General features: G+C 39.0%; 1 protein-coding gene and 1 pseudogene across 1 annotated transcript in view; both read right to left on the reverse strand.

Annotated features, from left to right (window-relative positions):
- HLTF (helicase-like transcription factor) overlaps positions 1-20,123 on the reverse strand; it is a 63,291-nt gene that overhangs the window by 33,391 nt on the left and 9,777 nt on the right. Inside the window, exons 4-14 of the mRNA XM_006895572.1 lie at positions 19,258-19,391; positions 18,658-18,755; positions 16,377-16,451; positions 16,001-16,192; positions 13,473-13,568; positions 8,803-8,875; positions 7,888-7,950; positions 7,579-7,666; positions 6,659-6,738; positions 6,529-6,573; positions 3,622-3,711 (exon numbers count right to left, since the gene is read on the reverse strand). Coding sequence (XP_006895634.1) covers positions 3,622-3,711; positions 6,529-6,573; positions 6,659-6,738; positions 7,579-7,666; positions 7,888-7,950; positions 8,803-8,875; positions 13,473-13,568; positions 16,001-16,192; positions 16,377-16,451; positions 18,658-18,755; positions 19,258-19,391 — 1,034 coding nt within the window. The remainder of the gene's footprint in view (positions 1-3,621; positions 3,712-6,528; positions 6,574-6,658; positions 6,739-7,578; positions 7,667-7,887; positions 7,951-8,802; positions 8,876-13,472; positions 13,569-16,000; positions 16,193-16,376; positions 16,452-18,657; positions 18,756-19,257; positions 19,392-20,123) is intronic.
- On the reverse strand, positions 4,036-5,166 carry LOC102864784 (annotated as a pseudogene).

The following is a 20,123-nucleotide window of genomic DNA, read 5'->3' on the forward strand; positions in this document are numbered from 1 at the left end:
CACAACTATGTACTACAATTCTGTGTGATCCTCACAAACCTTGCTCATCTTAAACCCAATGCTGCAGCCACGCTGTCCGTCTATATCACTGAGACAGTCTCAGTCTTTCTCACTAACGTTGTCTGTACTTTTTCAAGCATGACATTCTTCTCCAAGAATTAGTCCCTCCTGATAATATACCCAATGTGAGATGTCTTATCAGTCTTGCTATTTTTTTTTAATTGTTGTGTGCCTTTGAATCGGATCCAACTGATACAGGAGGAGATTACCCCTCCTTCAGCAGAGCATCTGGTGGATTTGAACCACACGCCTTTGGGACTGCAGCGCCACTTCTTGCCACTAGCCACCTGAGCTCTCTTTTCATTCTCTCTTTTAAGAGGCATTCTGATTACATTTCTTCCAACTCAAGCCTGTTTGTTCTTTTGGCAGCCCATGGTATAATTAACATTCATCATCAACATTACAATTCTAAGGCATCATTTCTTCTTTAGCTTACTTAAATATACCATATTAATAAATACTCTGATTTTGGAAATAGTAGGTATTTTTTTATATACTATATCTTCCTCTGAAATACATTGGTTATGCAATTTTATCATCTCCTGGGGACAATTTTTCTCTAACTTTTAAAAGTTACTTCTCGTTATTGTTGTTGTTGTTAGGTGCCATTGAGTTGAACAGACATTCATACAGATAGGTATGCCCACCTGTGCAGAGCTCTGTGCTTGGCCGGGGCCAGGTGGACAATGGAAGTAGATGAGAGGGGAAAGTGGCGCCAGGAGAAGAGGGGCCAGGGAGGGGCCTGTGGGAGACAGGTAAGCAAGGGGAGGCCAGGTTAAGGAAGAGACAAGAGAGTAAGGCAGGCAGGGAGGGGTGAGGGTAGAGCAAGCTGGATCCACAATTAACACGCAACAGTCAAGTCTAAAGGTGAACTGTATTGAGTAAATCCACTGCCAAGAAGTTCTTTAAAGGGTTAAAGAGCAAGGATACTACTTGGTAAGGCATGTCTGACCAACTCATGGTACTTTCAAAGCTGGACAATGAATAAGGAAGACAGGAAGACTTAATGATTGTGAACTGTACTGGCAAAGAACACTGTGTGCACCATGGATGGCCAGAGAATAAATCTATCTGGGGAAAAGTGCATCCCCTTTGAAGAGAGGAGAACGCGGTTTCATTTCGCACACTTTGGGCATGTTATCGGGAGAATCCAGATTCAGATTCAGAATCAGAGAAAGAAATCATGTTTGGTAAAGTAGAAAGTCGGCAAAAGAGAGAACGATCCTCAACAAGTAGATTAACATGGTATCTGTACCCATGGGCGCATAGACTGAGGATGACGTAGGACTGGACAGTGTTTACGTCTGGTATACCACGAGTCATTCGTAGGACTGGACAGTGTTTACGTCTGGTATACCACGAGTCATTCGTAAGACTGGACAGTGTTTACGTCTGGTATACCACGAGTCATTCGTGATGAGTTGGAGCTCACTCAACAAATGGATGAACTCAGGACTATCTAAATTGAAAGTTCAACATAACTTAAAACATAAAATTAGGACCAAGAATAACAAATTCAAAATGCTGTGATCTTTTATTTCTAGTTATCTGATTCTACATCGAAGTGGGCTGCCAGTCATTACTCTGTATTAGTGTCAATAACACCTTCTTAAACAGCTCTTTCATTTATTCTTCACTACCTTTTTATTTTCCTTATACACTTAGCGTTATTTAAGTGTCTACTTATTTATTCAGTACACTAGTCCTATCATTAGGGAGCTCTGGTGGCATAGGGGTAAGAAACTGCACTGCAATCCCAAAGGCAGATAGTTTGAATCCACGAGCTGCTCCTCAGGAGAAGGATGGCAATCTCCTCCTGTGCGATTTACTGCCTCTGAGAACCCGGGTCAGATCCAATGCAACAGCAAATAACAACCACCATCACCAGCCCTATCATTATAGTAAAACAGTCACAGACATTGCTGTGGAGTCAGAATCAGCTGACTCTCCACCAGGTTTTCAAAGGTGATAAATCACAGAGGAAGACACTGCCCATCTTTGTCCCAGGGAGCCTCTCTCTGATGGATTCAAAGCAAAAGCACCTTTCTTGTGCTTTGAATCCTAACAGAGTTCTATTTGTACTCTCAGTATAAAAGGAGAAGCCACAGAAGATAACTTGAGAGTAGGGTTTAGGGCTATTGCATATAAGGACACTATGAGTCACAGGCGACTCCACGGCACATAACAAGAACAATCCTTTCCAGTCATGAACATTTGGACTGTTAAGCAGCATGGTGTTCTTATTAATTCTATGACCAAAACTATATTTTATAAAAGATGACTAACATTTTTAAAAGACAATAAATTCTAGTCATAATTAAGAATTAAGTATCTAAGAACCATAAATGACATAGCTGAGCCTCTACATCTTGTGGTTCCTAACTTCTACACTATAATAGACAAAGTGCTAGTCTATAGGCCTTTTATTGTAAGAACCACCTTCCCTCTGTAACTTGATTTGTGCCACTATTAGAACCTCTACTCAGAATATTATTGCTTGTTAATTTTTGACTCATGTACTTTTAACTTGTTAGTTAAATTTGTGTCTTCTAGGCTGCAACACTTCCATGATACATCTTCAAGGATATGAACATGTACAGCTAAGCACAACTGATAACAGTGCATCTAAATTCCAAAATCAGTCTCCATAATAGTCTATGTGTTTCCTACTGCCAAAGGGGCCCTTTAGAGTAGTGAGAGAAGATCTTCACCCTGAAACCCACAGTGTCCCTTTTCAGCAGGAAGTAGCTAAGAGAATACACCGTCCCCTTTTCCTTATGAATCAGGGTGAAGTCTCTCTCAGGGAGGAGTGATAGGGAATGGCAAAGGACACAGTGACAAAGGAGATTAATCAGAACTGGCTTTGACAAGCACCGTGGCAATGGGACAATTAAAACAGACATTCGGGGGAGGGGCGGGAAGAAGAACGAACTGGGGAGGAGGGTAGAGAAAACAGTGCAACAATGAATGAATGAAAACCCAAAATCTCTGTAAATGTTCATTAAAACTAAAAAATTTAATAATAATTTTTTTAAAAATAATTAAGTGTCTTTATTATAGGGCTTCGCCTGACATACTTCGGACATGCTGTAAGGAGAGACAGGTCTTTGGAGAGGGACATCATGCTGGGCAGAGTGGAGGGACGGGCAGGAGGGGAAGACCCTCTATGAGGTAGATTGATTCAGTGACTGGGGTAATCGGGATGGATGTGTCAGAGGCAATGAGATTGGCACAGGATAGAGCAGGGCTTAGGGCTGTTGTACATAGGGTCGCTATCAACGGCACATAACAAAACAACAAATAAATCCACACTATTTATTAGGTTTTAAAACTACTTAAGTTTCAAAGTGCTTTGCTAAGTAGGGCTTAATTAAAATAGGAAAAGGTATCAAAAGGAAAGCACAGAAAATCATAGCAGTTTAAAAATGCTATTATGTACATTAATTACAAAACCAAAATAAGAGTATCTTTTTCTTGTAAAGTGCTCTTATCATTTTATGCAACTTTTTACATTACAAAACAGTAACAACCAAAAACTAGAAAACCAAGAGACTTACTAACCCTTTCTCACCAGTTTCTTTTTTGTTGTAGGAGTAGATGGAGTAATGGCACATGCAAACTCTGAATCCTCTTCAATCTGGGAAATGCCTGCTGTAGAAAAACCAGACTATTAAAATACAGAAGAATTCACTCTCAGGTTTAAATACACACACACTTTTTTAAAAATTCTTACAGTTATTTTTGTGTGAGTATACCGTCAAATCAGATCTGACTGGTACAGGAGATTGTCCCTCCTTTCCCAGCAGAGCATCTGGTGGATTCAAACCATGCACCTCTGGGATTGTAGTTGCAGCTCCTTGCCACTAGGCCACCAGAGCTCCCCACACTTTTTTTTTTTAATTGCTTGTCTAGACAGACGCCCAGAGCAGGCAGGGCAAGCGGGCTGGGGGCTTGTCAAGTACAATAAAGGTGCCCTCAGCGGATGTGAGCCTTGTCAACAACGAAAGGTGTCTTCATGCAGCCAGTGCAGAGCTGGGCCATCCAGAGCCGGGCTTCGTGCTGCCAAGCCAGCGAGTGCATGTACTGCTCCGTGTTGATGATGCGATCTCCCGCTCCAGCTCGGGGATGATGGCAGCATGAGGTCTGCCAGGTAACCAGAGGCGTGGTCTCCAAAGTAGAGTAAAAGCAGTACCCCCGCCATTCTGTCAGGTGCAGGAAGTCAAACAGGTTCCCCTGTCAATGAATCTTGCTCTTCTCCAGGCGGGTGATGCGATCCCACTGGAGTGAGCCCTTTTCATCGAATTTTCAGAAAGACTTGCGCTGGCTGGTGAAAAAGCTGGGCTTGTCTGCCTGGCACCAGTCAGGGCCCCCCATGTGCCTCATCCCCTCATCTACAAAGCTGAAAGGGCTGTTGGTGATGAGAAGCAGTTTTCATTAGCTTCTGGGCAGATGAGGACAGCGAATGTCTCACCCCCTTTCAAGATATATTTCTCCTTGTCCCGCTCCATCCACCGGTACATGAGGCCCTTCACGTGCACATCTCGGATCACATCCTTGTAGAGGCGCGCCTGGTCAAATTCCAGCCCGTGGCCAGGAAGTGGCCCACCCCGCAGGCAGCAGTGCCATCTTCAGCAGGGAGAATGTCTGTGAAACCCGTGGTAGAGGGACCCTCGCCACAGACGCTGCTCATGTGGTACAGGGGGATGTGCTGAGTGCCCCCATACAGGTCAGTCACCTCCTCATCTGGAACAGGCTGGAGGCCCCTGGAGGCTGTCCCAGCTGCATGTAATCGTAGTTGTCAACCTTCATCAGGAGGCTCTTCTGGATGTCGCAGCTGAGGCCTCAGATGGCAAAGCTGGGGTTATAGTCATACTTGCAAATCCTCTCTGGGTACCTGTAGTGTTCAAGCAAGACGTCCCAGGCTGCACTGAAGATTTCGGGGTGCAGCGAATCTGCACATTGTGCCAGGATACAGTCGTATTCAAAGCCATAGACCTCAACATCCAGCAAGCTGATCATAGATGGCCGCTGGGTTCAGCAGACTGCAGACTTCAGGGGGAAGGAGGTCGTGCACTAGTCTCCGCATGTCCTAGGTGGCCAGAGGTGCGCGGTGGGGTCGGTGCAGCTGGCAGGCATAGGGGCGAGTGTGGGGTGCAGACCGCCCAGGCAGGGGACCCCAGGATCCAGGGATCTGCAGCCTGGGCAGGTGACCTCAGGATCCAGGAATCCACAGCCCAGGCAGGACGAGGAGGCTCGCGGCCTGTCATGGCCTTGGCACAGTAGACAGCGCCGGGCGGCCACCCACATCCCCATGCCTGCCATGCCCACTGCCCGTGCTGCCCACCGACTGAGTGGCCCTAGACACACACACTTTTTGATCAAGAGGAGATAGATTACCACTTCTATATTTTCTATGTTAAGAACTTCTATTATTAAATAACTATTTCGCTATCAATGCTGACGATCCTGACACTAACCATTACCTCGAGTTCATAGGAGTGAGACCCATGTGAGAAACTGTCATTCTCTCTGACAAAGTAAAATGAAGAGCTTTTTTTATTTAACGTCAAACAAAGCTAACTCATGGGGACCAACATGAGTGAGAACTGCTCCTGAGGGTTTCCTTGGCAACAACCTTCACAACACGGATGTCAAGTCTTTTTCTCACAGACAACAGCTAACTCCAGTTAGCAGTCAAACAAGTAACCACTGTACCACCAGGGCGCCTTGAAATAAGAGCAAACATATGCTAAATGAATATTCTCAAGAAAAGGATTATTGACTTCTGCTACTGAGGCGGCCTAAAGTCAGACAGAATCATTATATTCTAAATTCAACAGTTTTCCAATTATTAGGAATATGTAAAGACATAACTGAATTCATTGGAGAAAAAATGAAACCATTTGTTTTAGATGCAGGGGAAGATAAAGATCCTCACTGATTATTTCTACATTGCTATGGTAACAGGAATTCGCAACAGTACTACCAAAATTGCATTTTCAACCAACTTCTGCAATTACTATGTACACACAATGAGATGAAGTGACCCAGTGAGCAGAACAGGGGGTACAGTACAGTGGAGACTGAGGATGGGGCAGCATCAGGCAGGGTTTCGCTGTGTTTTACACAGAGCTGCTCTGAGTCCAAGTTGACTCCACAGCACTTAACAAATCTCTTATTTGTACATATACCATAAGATTTAGGAAGGCAATTTTCTAAGTAGCATAAAATTGTCTTTCACTTAGTTGAAATATTATCCTTTAATTTCCTCTGAAACAGTTCCCTTATTTTAACTGATTCATTTAATTAACACCATCAGTAAGTTTCATTTCATCAAGGTTTCAAATGGAAGGATCAAGTGCGTTTATCATCTATTAGTAAAGAATTCAAAACTAGAAAGTCACAAACTAATAGAGCTTTAATTTGTAAGCACAGACTGTTAAGTATTAGAAAAATGTATGAGCCTACCTTTTCCCCTGCTTTTATTCCCCAACTTTGCATTTTTCAGTTTTCCTAAAAAGAAATCAAACATAAAATGAACGACACGAAAAGATTACATTACAGGATAAAGTAACAAATCAAATTAATTTCGTATCACCTTTTGTTTTATGTGGTATTTCACTTGTTTCGATTTCCTCTGAATCACTGCTTTCCAGATACGTGCAAGCAGTTTTCCTTCTAAAATTAAGCACACACAAAGACAATTTTTACCAAACCACAATAAAATGTTTAAAAGATAAGTTTAATAAAGTAATACAAAGGCTTTTTGTCTTTTTTTGAGGACAAGAAAAACTATTTTTTTTCCAAAATTGTTGAAAACTAATTCAAGGGAAACTTTTCATTTGATAAAACAAAGTCAAATATACGAAAAAAACTATCTGCTTTCATGGCTATAACACAATTATTATAAAAACTGGCATAATGAAACAAAGTTAAAATAACATAATTCACAATGAAAACATTTGTGCATAAACACTATGGCGTATTCTCATTACTGTACTTCTCTTTACTACGATTTATAGATATGGCTTTTCCCCCTCTTTTTAATAAACTGTACGTGGCAGCCCTACATCAAGCAAGTCTATCAGCACCATTTTCCGAAAGCATTTGTTCAATTCTTATTTTTATGTCATATCTTAGTAATTGCTGCAACAGTTCACACTTTTCCATCATACTGTTTCACACTTACTAGCATACAATTCTTAAATACAATGAGAAAACAAAAAGTTCATGTAACTTGATTTCTTTAATTACTGGGGTCTGAAACTAAAGCCATGGTATCTCTTGAGTTTGTAAAGCATTTAACAGTCATGACTACTTAGAAGAAAATTCTCATTTTTCTATCAGTCATCTATGTGACTAAGTCACTCAATATTTTTCTAAGTCTCTGTTTTTCCAATTGAAAAATGATGATAAAATCTACTTGATACAGCAATGTATTATTATGTGAGAGTTTGCACAGTGTATAACAGAGCTTAATAACTACATTGCCTATACTGAAACCATTATACTGTTTACCTTTTCGGGCGGGAACAACTGTCTGACAAAGAATATTTATTCTTCTCTTTGACATCTGAAATACTGGGTTCTCTGCTACATCTAGGCCCTTTTATTTCAAAGAAGAAGAAAAAAAACAAATGTCAGAGTATTAATAAATTACCTTAGACTATCAACACTACTCTTAATAACATGGTTTTTCAACTTTCCTAACTTCTGTCTTTCTCTGAAACGCCTGTTTTCTCAATCAGCCAGCTACTTTTTAAAAAGTTACTTTCTAATCTATCATTTTCTCATTTGAACATTCTTCCGTTTTTTTTTATTGCTCACCCTGCCCCATAGAGGCAATGCCCACACTGACTGAATTTCCTGCAGTCCCAAGGCTGTTGAGAGCTAGGACAAAAATACAGAACTACAAGTGAGTGGTACTGCAAATTCACCTTTTCCAACCTACCTGCTGACTTTCATCATTTATCAGTGCTTACTTATCACTGCTTGGTCTCCCGTCTCACACATCACAATGCTCCTCTCCCTAGACTCCAACAGCTTAGGTCACTTCACAAAGCTATTCCAATGCCATCTTTCATAGATTTCCAATTTCCCTTTGCCTTTACCTCATTAATCATTTTTTCTTCAACCTCATTTTTTTTCCCACTTCCACCAAGATAACCATCCCTTCCAATTTCTACCTATTCTCTGAATCACATATCCTCCCACATGTTGACCAATACATTTCCCTACTATATAGACAATTTCTTCCTAGTCAAATGTCTTTCCTACAACAAAAAAAAAATACACTCAACCTCTGTCTCCAACTATTAATTCTATTTCTCCTTTCTCAAACTTAGCAAATTAACAGTACAGTCATTATTGTCAATTCTTCAACTACTAGTCTTATCTTAAAACATTCTCTAGTCTTCCCTGTTCTAACCAATTTTTTTAATTAATGTTAAGAAAATCTTATTAACTATTAATACATAATCAGTTTTCTATTTCTCTTCTGACTTCAGAATTTGGATAATACTCATCTTTCTAGTTTTGCTGAGCAACATTATACTATAAATATCACAGGTCCCAGAATAAAACATGCAAACCCAATGCAAACATCACACTCCCTTAATGGAACTTTCCTTAACAGTCACCAGGAAATCTTTAGAAGAGATAGACTAAATTTTTCTGTAGCATAAAACCATCACAGTGAAAACCTAACTCAAATATTCAGCCATGTCCAAAATTAAAACCTACCTTTGATTGGTCCATCTTCTTTTTCAACAGTGTTTTCTTCTTCAAGTTTCACAGGTTCACGAACTCTATATTCCTAGAAGAATTGACACAGTACATGTGAGCTCTGCTATCAGTTCTAAGAAAACCTAAAGTGCATCCAATTTTATATAACTCTACATTTTAAAAAATTGCTGTTGAGTCACGTCAATCTCCTGATCAGAGCGCCATCGGGTTTTCAATAGGTATGATCTTTCAGCAAAGGGGTTCTTTTCTTCACAGGAGCCTCTGGATTCAAACTGTCAAAAGTTTCAGGTTCCTAGCCATGGCTTAGTCATATGTGCCACCCAAGGCAGGGATGGGATTCCTTTACGTAAATTTGAGAACAATAAAAAAACCCCAAAACTCGTTTCTGTTGACTTCAAACTGCCTGACAGCCGATCCTTCAGTGGGTTTCCCAGGCTGCAGATCACAAGAGAGGAGATGGCCCATTTGTTTTCCACAGAGCTGATGGTGGATTCAAATCATCAGCCAGGCAAAGCCGCTAGGTTAACTCACTACTGTTTACCACCAGAGGTTCTAGAATTACAGGAAGAAGCAAAAACGTATACATGTGTATATCAGGAAACAGCAGAGACTAGGCAGGGTAGAGAAATGGATCGAATAACAGAATTAACTTCCAACAAAATTAGAAACAAAATGCAACTGAGTGCAGAAACTCTCAAAACAGAATCTCTATAAACACAATAAGCAGGAAACTGATGTGCAGTCACTCAGAAAACTATATCATGCCAACAACTATCTTTAAAACACAGCCAGAAGCCTGAGAACATGCCTGTCTCCTGAAAGCCTCTAAGCTCTGGTTCTCTAGCTTCCTCTATCTTGAAGTCTGACTTCCAAACCTGGGATGTGCCTCTAACAAGCATGGGAGCACTTAAAATAAATTCCTCTCTCTCTCTCTCTCTCTCTCTCTCTCTCTCTCTCTCTCACACACACACACACACACACACACACACACAACCAACTAAATCATGAAAAGTCCAAAAGGAAGTACTTTATACATTTTTTTTCTCAGTTACGCAGTCATCTCTACTTATAGCCACTTTACGGACAATGCAGTAAAGTCCTGCCAGATCCTGTAGCATTCTCACACTCTCCTGTGCTTAAGCATAAATTCCCTATTGCAGTCACTGCATCAATCCAGCTCGTTAAGAATCTTCCACTCGTTCAATAGGACTCCATTTAAAACTTCTGCTAAGAGAGATCAGAAACACCAAGTGAAACGCGTACAGATGACCACCCTGGAACTCAAGAGAAGAACAGAACTGAAACCAACACAGCAGCAAGAGAGATGGCCAGAGAGTGACTGAGGGTAGAGGTGAAGCCAAGTTTAGCAACATCCTGCTAGCCTAAGAAGGAGCACTTGGGCACAGAGCAGGCAATCCTACAGAATGTCCACTGAGACAGAACAGTGTGCATAAATTTATGAAACAAAGTAAACCTTTATTAGCAAGCAAAGTGTGATATCTTGAAGCAACCACAGAGGAAGGATAAGCAAATGGGATGGGAACTGTACAGAAGAGCAACCATTTCGACTGACAGCACGCAAAATAGAGGAAGGTCTGTGGGAGGGTGAGTTGAGACAATGGACTCCAGATGACCTCCTATTTCAATTGAGTCTCAGCAGGAACTGGGAAGCGGGCTGCATTAATGTGCACTGGCCCTGACACAGTGATCTGTGACAGGAGAAAGTCCTCATTCGCACCCTCCCACCCCAGCTCCCCGGTCATGCACTCTGGATGACCAGGGACAAGTACCTCCTTTCACAGCCCCACCACGCATAAGGGACAAGGGCAGGAGTTATATAATGATGGTCAATCTATTAAGAGAATATAACCATAATAAGTATTTATGCACCAAAGGAAAAAGGCCCAAAACACATAAAATAAACATTAACAGAATTGAAACAGAAACAGGTAATTACACACATACACACAGATGGGAACTCTTAATACATCAATATCAATAAAGCACTAAACTAGAGAGAAATCCAGAATATCTTAACACAATCAACCGACTCACCTCTAAACATTCTATCCAATGAAAAAACAGTCTGTATTGTTTTGAATGCATACTGACCTAAAAAGTATCCAGAAGTTAGGCCTAAACAAGCCTCAATACATTTAAAAACACTGAAACAACACAGAAGAGGCTCTTCTTGGGTCACAACCTTGTAAAATTAGCAATTAGTAAGAGAAAAAAACCCAAATGCGTGAAAACTGAAGATAATACTCTAATTAAAAGTAAACTGGATAACAGAAGAAATACAAAGTAAAATTTAAAAGTTCCTAGACACATCATTAAAACTAATAAAATTTAATTTAAAAAAAGTTCCTAGACACAAACAAAAATGAAACACAACATACAACAATCTTAAAAAAATAAGAACCAAACAGAGGGAAATAACCCCACCACTCCAATAATCCAATTCAGAACAGCAAGAGAAGGAAACAGTTTAAAAAAGAGTAAAAATTGGAAAATAAGTAAATAATGCAAATAGAAGACAACAGAAAAGATAAATAAGGCTTGTTATTAGTCAACTCTCTTAGAAAAAAAAATATAATGCTGGGAAAAAGGTGGAGGGTCAGCAAAAGCCAGGAGACACTTACCAGGGGGATGACAGTGACTAGAAATATAGGAATGGAGACTGTGAACATGATGTATATTAGTGCAAGGTTTTCAATCTGTTCACACTAGGGCCTCTGTAAGTGGCAACTGACTTGATGCACTTATCAACCTAAAGTAAAACTAACAAGCAGCCAAGTTAACTTAAGTCTTAACTACAATAATCTGAGGCAATTTTACACATTTTCTACTTTGTTGTTAGTTGCTATCACATCGACAAAACCCCATGAGAAAGGGCTCTGAACCTCGCCCTAGCCAATGCCATCTTCATTCTCTCTTAAATACTTAAGCCTGTATTTCAATCATTTGTTTAGTCCACCTCACGGAGAGTGTTCCTCTCTTTCAGTGACCCTCCACCTTCCCAAGCATGATGTCTTCTTCCAAGGAAGGACTGGTCCCTCCTAAACATGCCCAGAGTCTGTGAGATGAAGTTTGATTTGCCTGGTTACACCTTCTCCAAGGCAGATCTGACTGTCCTTGGCAGCCCACAGGATATTTATTATTCTCCAACGCAACTCAAAGTAGGCATCGTAAAAGCTTGTGAACAGGCCTTTAAGGTTTAACTCTCAGCCTCTCTCAATCCAGCCTAGAACAAGGAAGGGCTGAAAGAAGAGATGCACAGAAATAATCTATCTAAGGGACTTTTGCTGTTGTTAGGTGCCATCTTCACACTTCCTGACCCCTGTGGCGGTCACTTGGGGAGGGTCTTCTTCTCTTTCACTGACCTTCCACCTTTCCAAGCATGATGTCTCTCTTCTAGGAACATGCCCAATATGTGGGGTCAAACTTGATCATCTTTGTCTCCAAGGACCACTCTGGCTACACTTTGTCCAAGACATTTGTTTCTTCTTTTTGCAGTCCATGGGATATTCTGAGCTCCTCTCCAATACCACAACTCAAAAGCATCAATTCTTCTGTCATCCTTATTCATTGCTCACCTCTCTGATGCATAACAAGAGATCAGAAAGACCATGGCCTGAAACAGATGCACCTTAGTCCTTAAACTGTTATCACTGGTCCTCAATAATCTCAAAAAGTCCCTAACTCCAGACTTCCCCAGAAGAATATGTCTCCTCATTTCCTGAAGGTTGCTACAAAGGGTGTTGACTGTGGATCCAAGTAAGATGAAATCCAAAGGACTAATGGGCTGTATAAACGTCCATAACCTCCACTACCCCAAGATTAGAACTGAATGGTGCCGGGATACCTCAGCTGACTGCTCTAAAGTGGATCACAGTAGAGGGACAGAACACAAATGGGGGGAAATGTGAAACAAACCTATTTAATCACAGAAATGACCAGGCTTTCTGGGCTATTAGAGACTGGTGGAACTCCCAAGACTAGACTACGGCCCTTAAACACTTTCTGAGCTCAAGTTTCAGCCAAACAACAGATATGTTTAAAAAGTGTATAATAATACCAGGGAGACTCATTCTCTTTGACAGTCAATAAATTCAAGACAAAAAGGACAGTACCTTCCCAAGAAGCAAGCTCAGAAGGCAGGAAGGGATAGGCTAGATGGTAAATGGAAAAAAGAGGGTCAAAGGAAGAAGTGAGAAGAGTGTTGTTACAATGTGAGGATGAGAATTAATGTCATAAAACACAGTCTGTATGACTTAATAGAAAGCCATAAGCTTTATAAACTTGTACTCAAAGCACAGGAAAAAAGAAAAATAAATACATTTAAATCACCCTCAATAGTCCAGAAAATGAGCTACATAGTAAAGTGGTTGGCAATGGGGGGGGCCTGTGTAACAATGAAAGAACTTTTGTTCCAAAGAAAAAAGTGAACTTTGGGGGCAAGGGGGACATGGAGGAAAATGTGCAACGATGAATGAGTGGAAATCCAAGTTCTTTATAAATTTTCATTAAAATTTCAATAAAAAAAGAAATAAAAAAGCATCTTGCACTGAAAAGGAAAAAAATTTAAAAAAAAAGAGAAGGTGGTACCAACTTTTCACTCTTAGAAGCAACACATAACAGAAGCTTCACGCATGTTAATACTTTACCTTCTTCAGTTGATTCTTTTTCATTCTTTCAACAGGAAGAGGTTTGCCATCATGGAAGTTGGTAAGAATTACGGCAATGGCTGTAAGTGTTTTGCCCTTTAAAATGTTTTAAAAAGATAAAATGTCAAATTCTAATTCAGAAAAAAATAACAAGAGCAATTAAAAGTAATCATATATCAGATGTTATTCAAGTTCATGAAATGAGAGTTAAATTAGGAAAGACTTCTCATATTGCACTCCTAGAAATTATGACCTGACTTACACTATAAAATCCCATGAACATCTGAGAAGTCATTTTATTATAATAAAGAAAAATATTCTTAGAGCTCTGGTGACCTAGTGGTAGGAAGCTGCACTGCAATCCCAGAGCTGCGCAGTTCAAATCCACCAGATGCTCTGCTGGAGGCGGGACAATCTCCTTCTGTACCAGTCAGATCCACTTTGACAGTACACATGAAAAAATAATAAAATAAAATTTAAAAAAAATTCTTAAAAATAATAAAGGTGTCTTAAGTCTTCAATTTAGCGCTGTTAATTTTATCATGAAAGTAATTGCAGCTATTTTTTCACCATGAAGTTCAGAGCTAATTTAAGATTAGTTCATTCTAATATAGCTCAGATAATCTTGTTATTATATGTGATCTAAAGATAATATTAAGATTTAAAGCTATAACTTATCACTTAAAAAGTTAACGGGTACGATTATTTTTTCTTCTTCTTTTTCTTGTGAACCATCGAATCGGATCCAACTGGCACAGGAGATTGCCCCTCCTTCTCCAGTGAAGGATCTGGTGGATTCGAACCACGTGCCTTCAGGACTGCAGTGCAACTTCTTGCCGCGAGGCTACCAGAGCTCCCTGGGGTATTTTTGCGTGTTTCTCTTCAATGGAAACAAGTAATTTTTTATTTAGTATTTTCTACAGTTAAGATTGTAACTGGAAATAGAGAAGTCCGTTTCTGTCACTGTTTAAGTTGTAAAAACATTTCTCTAAGTGTAGTCTATAAATGTTTAAGGAACTCCTAGAATTCTTACAGGGTTATGTGAAGTCAAAATATTTTCATAATACCAAAAAACCACTGTCACAAAGTCTCACAGAGATCCTACAGAAAATGCTGAACTCTCTGAGTTTCCAATGTTTTATCTTTACAGAAGCAGACGACTGAATCTTTTTCTTTAAAAGTGCCTGGAAGTTTTAGGGGAGCTCTGGTGGCCTAGTGGCAAGAAGCTGCAACTACAATCTCAGAGGTGCACGGTTCGAATCCACCAGATGCTCTGCCGGGGAAGGAGGAGCAATCTCCTCCTGTACCAGTCAGATCGATTTGATGGTACACGCACACAAAAATAATAAAATTTTTTTAAAAAAAAGTGCCGGCGAGCTCTGGTGGCCTAGTGGCAGGAAACTGCACTGCAATCCCAGAGGTGCGCGGTTCAAATCCACCAGATGCTCTGCTGAAGGAGGAGGAACAATCGCCTCCTGTACCAGTCAGATCCAATTTGACGGTACACACATAAAATAAATAAATAAAAATTTAAAAAAAAAAAAAAAGTGCCTGTAAGTTTCAAACTGACCACCTTTCAGTTACCAGGTAGGTGCTTAACCATTGCCCTATGATGACTCCTCTTCATACTAAGATGATGTATTAACAGCTACACTAATAACATAAAATCAGCAGTCAGGAAAAATGCTGGTACACCTTAGCATGAAACAAAGCAGCAGGATCTAAACTATACTGTCATCAGATTTTTAACTTCTACAGATCCATGATAAACAAAAACAACAACAACAAAAAAGAAAAAATCCAGTTTCACTAAAGAATATTCTTGACCTAACACACATTCTCTACAAGAAAAAGGGAAAATTGTACACACATCTGTTTCTCAACTGTCTGGGGATATATAATTTGTTGTGACTGAGTTGCAAGCTCAATTTGCCCCTTTTTCCCATTTAACACCTTTTTCTTTATTAAATGTTGAATAGTCATTATCCATGACTTGAGTGAGTAACACATTTTCTTGGCAAAGAAAATTAGCTTTCAAGAAAAAAAAATTGACATTTTAGAAAGCATTCAGTATTAAGAATGTAGAGCATCTAAAAATGGAAATGCTTTTCTAGAACAGAAGGGTGAAATTGTTCTTATTTGTTAAGTGTTGTCAAGTCGAGCATGACTCATAGTGTCCCTAGACCCTAATAACTAAAGACCTGAACCGTGTTGTGTAACAATCGTCGCTTCTCTACAGCTACCTTACCGGTACACAGTTTGAATTTACCAGTTGCCCTACAGAAGAAGGATAGGTAATCAACTCCCGTGCAATTTATTGCTTCTGAAAACTCATGGGATGGTCAGTGAGCCAGGTCTAACTCGATGGTACATAACAAAACAACAGTTATTGTAATGGTACCTTAACCAAATCGCAAAACATGTGTGCATACATACAGAGTTCAGTATTATTTTAAGTGAAAAAGAAGGAAAAACTTTTCTATGTTGGAAGTGTAAGTTAGTCCCAGACAAGGAGAGGGAAAGATTACCAAACCCATATCATCAGCTAAAATTCCTCCATGGACATTTTCTGGTCGTTCCTTCTCAGAAAAATTTGTTAACGTGTTATAGTATAAATCATTTCGCTGTTCCCAGAATGGTGGAAGTTCTTCACTGTTTTCTCGTGAAACCATCCAAGCTAGAGCTTGTTTTTGATGTGGCAGTAATGGTGTTTCAACAGCCTAGAAAGAAAAGACATCACAAATAGAAATACATTAAGTCCTTTCTCTTTTCAATATAAAATAAAAAAAAAAAAACCAAAACTTATCTTATGACAAGAAAATGCACAAATTAACATTTTGTTTAATTCAGAATTAGTTTTTTTAACTCAAAATTAGCTTTAAATAGAAAACAGTGGCTCAATACCTCAGCTGGTTCCATTTCTTGAGTTTTATCATCTTCCTTTAAATCTTCAAACAACTTGTCAAATTCTGTTTTAAGCTAAAATAAAAAAAGAACAAAACAAATTAATAATTACCCCAGTATAAGGGATCTTAAATTGTGTAACTGAAAGAGTCAAACATTTCTTTAGATATTACAATGATCACTGATGGCACAATAAAGAAAAAGTGCTTTAGGTATTAAGGTGTAATGGAACTGTAATCAAAAGAATACAAGAAAATGCTAAATCCTGGGTTTCAGTAAAAGTTTTTCTAATAAATCAACTTTTATCTAAATCCAGGTAAGATGCTGAACCTCTTATGGCCCTGCATCCTGAAACGTAGAGTTAAACTTAGATTATCTCTAAGGTACCATCCTGACATTCTATGATCAATAGTTCTTCTATTCCCTTTGCTGTGTACCATCGAATCAGATCTAAACAGGAAGAGATAACCCTTCCTTCCCTAGGGGAGCATCTGGTGGATTTGAACCATGCACCTTCAGAATTGCAATGCAGCTTCTTGCCACTAGACCACCAGAGATGCCTTGATCAATAGTTCGTATAGTCAGCTGCCATCGGGTCAGAACCAACTAGCAAGGCTTCTCCGTACCACTCTGCTTGTCCCTGCACTGATGGAGCCAACTCACTTTATTCAAGGAGTATTTCAATGATCCTCAACTTTTCCGGGGATGATGTCCTTCTTCATGGCCTGGTCCTTTCTGATTACAAGGCCAGATCTTGACAACTTAGCCTCTAAGGAACATTCTGGCTGCACTTCTTCAAGACAGCTTTATTCATTCTTCTGGCAATTCAAGATGATTCAATAGTCTTTGTCAACACCATTACTTCAAAAGATCAATGGTTTTATTCTCCATCATGTGGCCTAGTGACAAGCTGCACTGCAATCTCAAAAGCACATGGTTTGAGGCCACCAACTGCTCTGCGTTAGACTGATGGGCAATTTCCTTCTATGCAATTAACAGCCTGTGAAAATCTGCTGGAGGAGATCTGTGGGTTGGTTCCACCTCTATGGTACATAATATCAACAGCAACTTTGACATGTATATGAAGAACTCCAAAACACCATGACGTGGGTCAGCCCAGATTTTAGTCTTAAAAGTGGTATTTGTGGACTTTAAAGAGGTCTTTTAAAGGGTTGCCCCCCCAACACAATAGGTCATAATTTTCTTTATTATTTCATGAGCACTAATTGTGCATCCAAGTAAAATAAAATCCTTGATAATTTCAGTTATTATTTCCATTATGTATTTGTTGAGTTGTGAGAGTTTTATAGTATTCAAAACATTTTGGTATATTTTATCAGATGCATTTGAATCTTTTCAGGTAAATGACATTTGATTTGTGTTCATTTAATAGAAACTTACTACATACTACAAAACAGCAAGATCACTGTGATGTTGTACAAATATAGTAAGTTCTTTAACTTGACTGAGTTAAATTTTTATGGCAACATATGTGTTGTCATTAATTTTATAAAATAGCAGCAGCTACATTTATGCTACTAAAATTAATAGCAGCATAAAAGAAATCAAATGAAATCTAAAAAATCAGATTTTACAGTAATATTAAAGATTTAAACTTTAGTACTACATTTGCAATCTTAGAATGAGGAAGTTAAGTTTCAAGACTTTTTCCCCCCAACTGATACTATAAATATTTCAAATACAAAAATCACTCCACATATATAGTCATGTCTTTATGCATGTATAGGAGTACATCCTTTATCACTGTTTTTTGATAATTAGTGTCTATTTTTTCATTCACGCACTTTGTATTTCACACATTCCTTCATTAACATTGTATTTCACATGATCATTCCCATACATTGCATCTTACAATATTTATCACTGTTGATCTATGCCAACTATTTCCCTGTCTCTTCAGATCCCCACTGGATTTTCCCCACTGTTCTTGTTTTGCTTTGTTTTTTTTAGTAACTGTTTAACAGCTCTGATTTACTGCTATCAAGTCCAAAGGCACTTAATGTCAGCCCTCCTGCAAATTTTCAGAGGCTTTAAGTCGCACAGGAGATTTTCCAAATCCCTGCCAAGGAGCAGCTGATGGCAGCACAACTCCCTACCCCACCAGGCAAACACAGGATTTAGTCTACAACACATTTCATTATGATTTAACAATGCATATGAAGATCAGTACTAACAGAACATGTTGATTTGTCTTGTTCTTTTTACCATCAATCTTCGACATTTACAATTACGTGGAGATTCCTTCATAAGAGAAGCCCACCTGTTCAGGTGTCATCTGTACTGCAGGGTGAACAGGAACACTGTAACTTGGTCCAGGTCTTCCGGAGCCCCAACAGCTTTCCAAGTTGAATTCTACAGCTATTCATTTATAATATGAAAATAATAAAAATCATCACTTCTTTTTATTTCAAGAATAGTTTCAAACCTGACATAAGGTATATTAAGCTTTTAAAATGCTATGCCCTAAAAATCATTTGCATATGCACACAACTAAATACCTTTCTAAATGCTATGTGAGCAAGCTCTTGCCAAACAATGTCTCTTCTTTTGTCTATGATTTATCAAAAAGAATGTCTAAAATTCAGGATTTCCAAGTATCGCCACTGGGGAAAAGAAGAGGTTCAAGGTCATAAGACAGTTACCTAAAAATCTGGGGTTTGTGCAATTTCCTTAAACTCTCAATTATTTTCAAACAGTTTTTTAAAAACTCTGATTTCCTTTGACATATTCCTTCTAAAAGTTATAATCCAATACTTTTCACTCACATTAGTTTGGCCAAACTCAACTTTTTAAGTGGATAAATGTTTTACAATTATCAAATAAACTAGCAAAACTAAAGTCATTTAAAAGCTAAACTTACTTTTTGGTGGAGGAAGCAATTTAAATCCATGTTTCTTTAGCTGATCCAAAACTGCTTCTTTATTTTCTTCTTTTCCCCACAAAGCCATATGCAGAGGCATGGTAAACGCATTGTTTGCACCAAAAGGAACTATGCTATATTTAGGAGAGGGGGGAAAAATGAGATCTCAGAAGTAGGTTTTTTAAAAACTTTCAGAAACCGTTATATATTCTACAGAGCCAGAGCTAAGAAAAACAGTACCGTTCACAATAGCTAATGACAAGATAAAACATTTGGGAGTAAATCTACCCAAAAGCACAAAGGATCTATTCAAAGAAAATTACAAAACATTATTACAAGAAACAAAAAGAGACCTTGAGAAGTGGAAGAATATCCCTTGCTCATGGATAGAAAGACTCAATATTGTGAAAATGGCAATACTACCAAAGGCAATTTGCACATTCAATGCAATCCCAATATAAATACCAATTCCATTCTTCAAGGAGATGGAAAAGACAATCTCCAGTTTCATACAGAATAGAAAGAAGCCCCAAATAAGCAAAGCACTCCTTAAAAATAGAAAAAAGGTAGGAGGCATCTCACTCCCTGATTTCAAACCCTACTATACTACTATGGTGGTTAAGACAGCATGGTACTGGTACAATGACAGACACATAGATCAATGGAATAGAATTGAGAATTGAGAACCCAGAAATCAACCCATCCATCTACTTAAGGTCACCTGATTTTTGACAAGGAGATGAAATCAACTAGTTAAGTGGGGAAACAAAAGCCTTTTTAACAAATGGTGCTGGCAAAATTGCAAAACTATCTGCAGAAGACTCAAGCAAGATCCACACCTCACTCCATATACAAAAACCAACTCA

This window comes from Elephantulus edwardii, unplaced genomic scaffold (genome assembly GCF_000299155.1).
Source record: "Elephantulus edwardii isolate Elephantulus edwardi_28Jun2011 unplaced genomic scaffold, EleEdw1.0 scaffold00169, whole genome shotgun sequence".
Classification (NCBI taxonomy): Eukaryota; Metazoa; Chordata; class Mammalia; order Macroscelidea; family Macroscelididae; genus Elephantulus; species Elephantulus edwardii.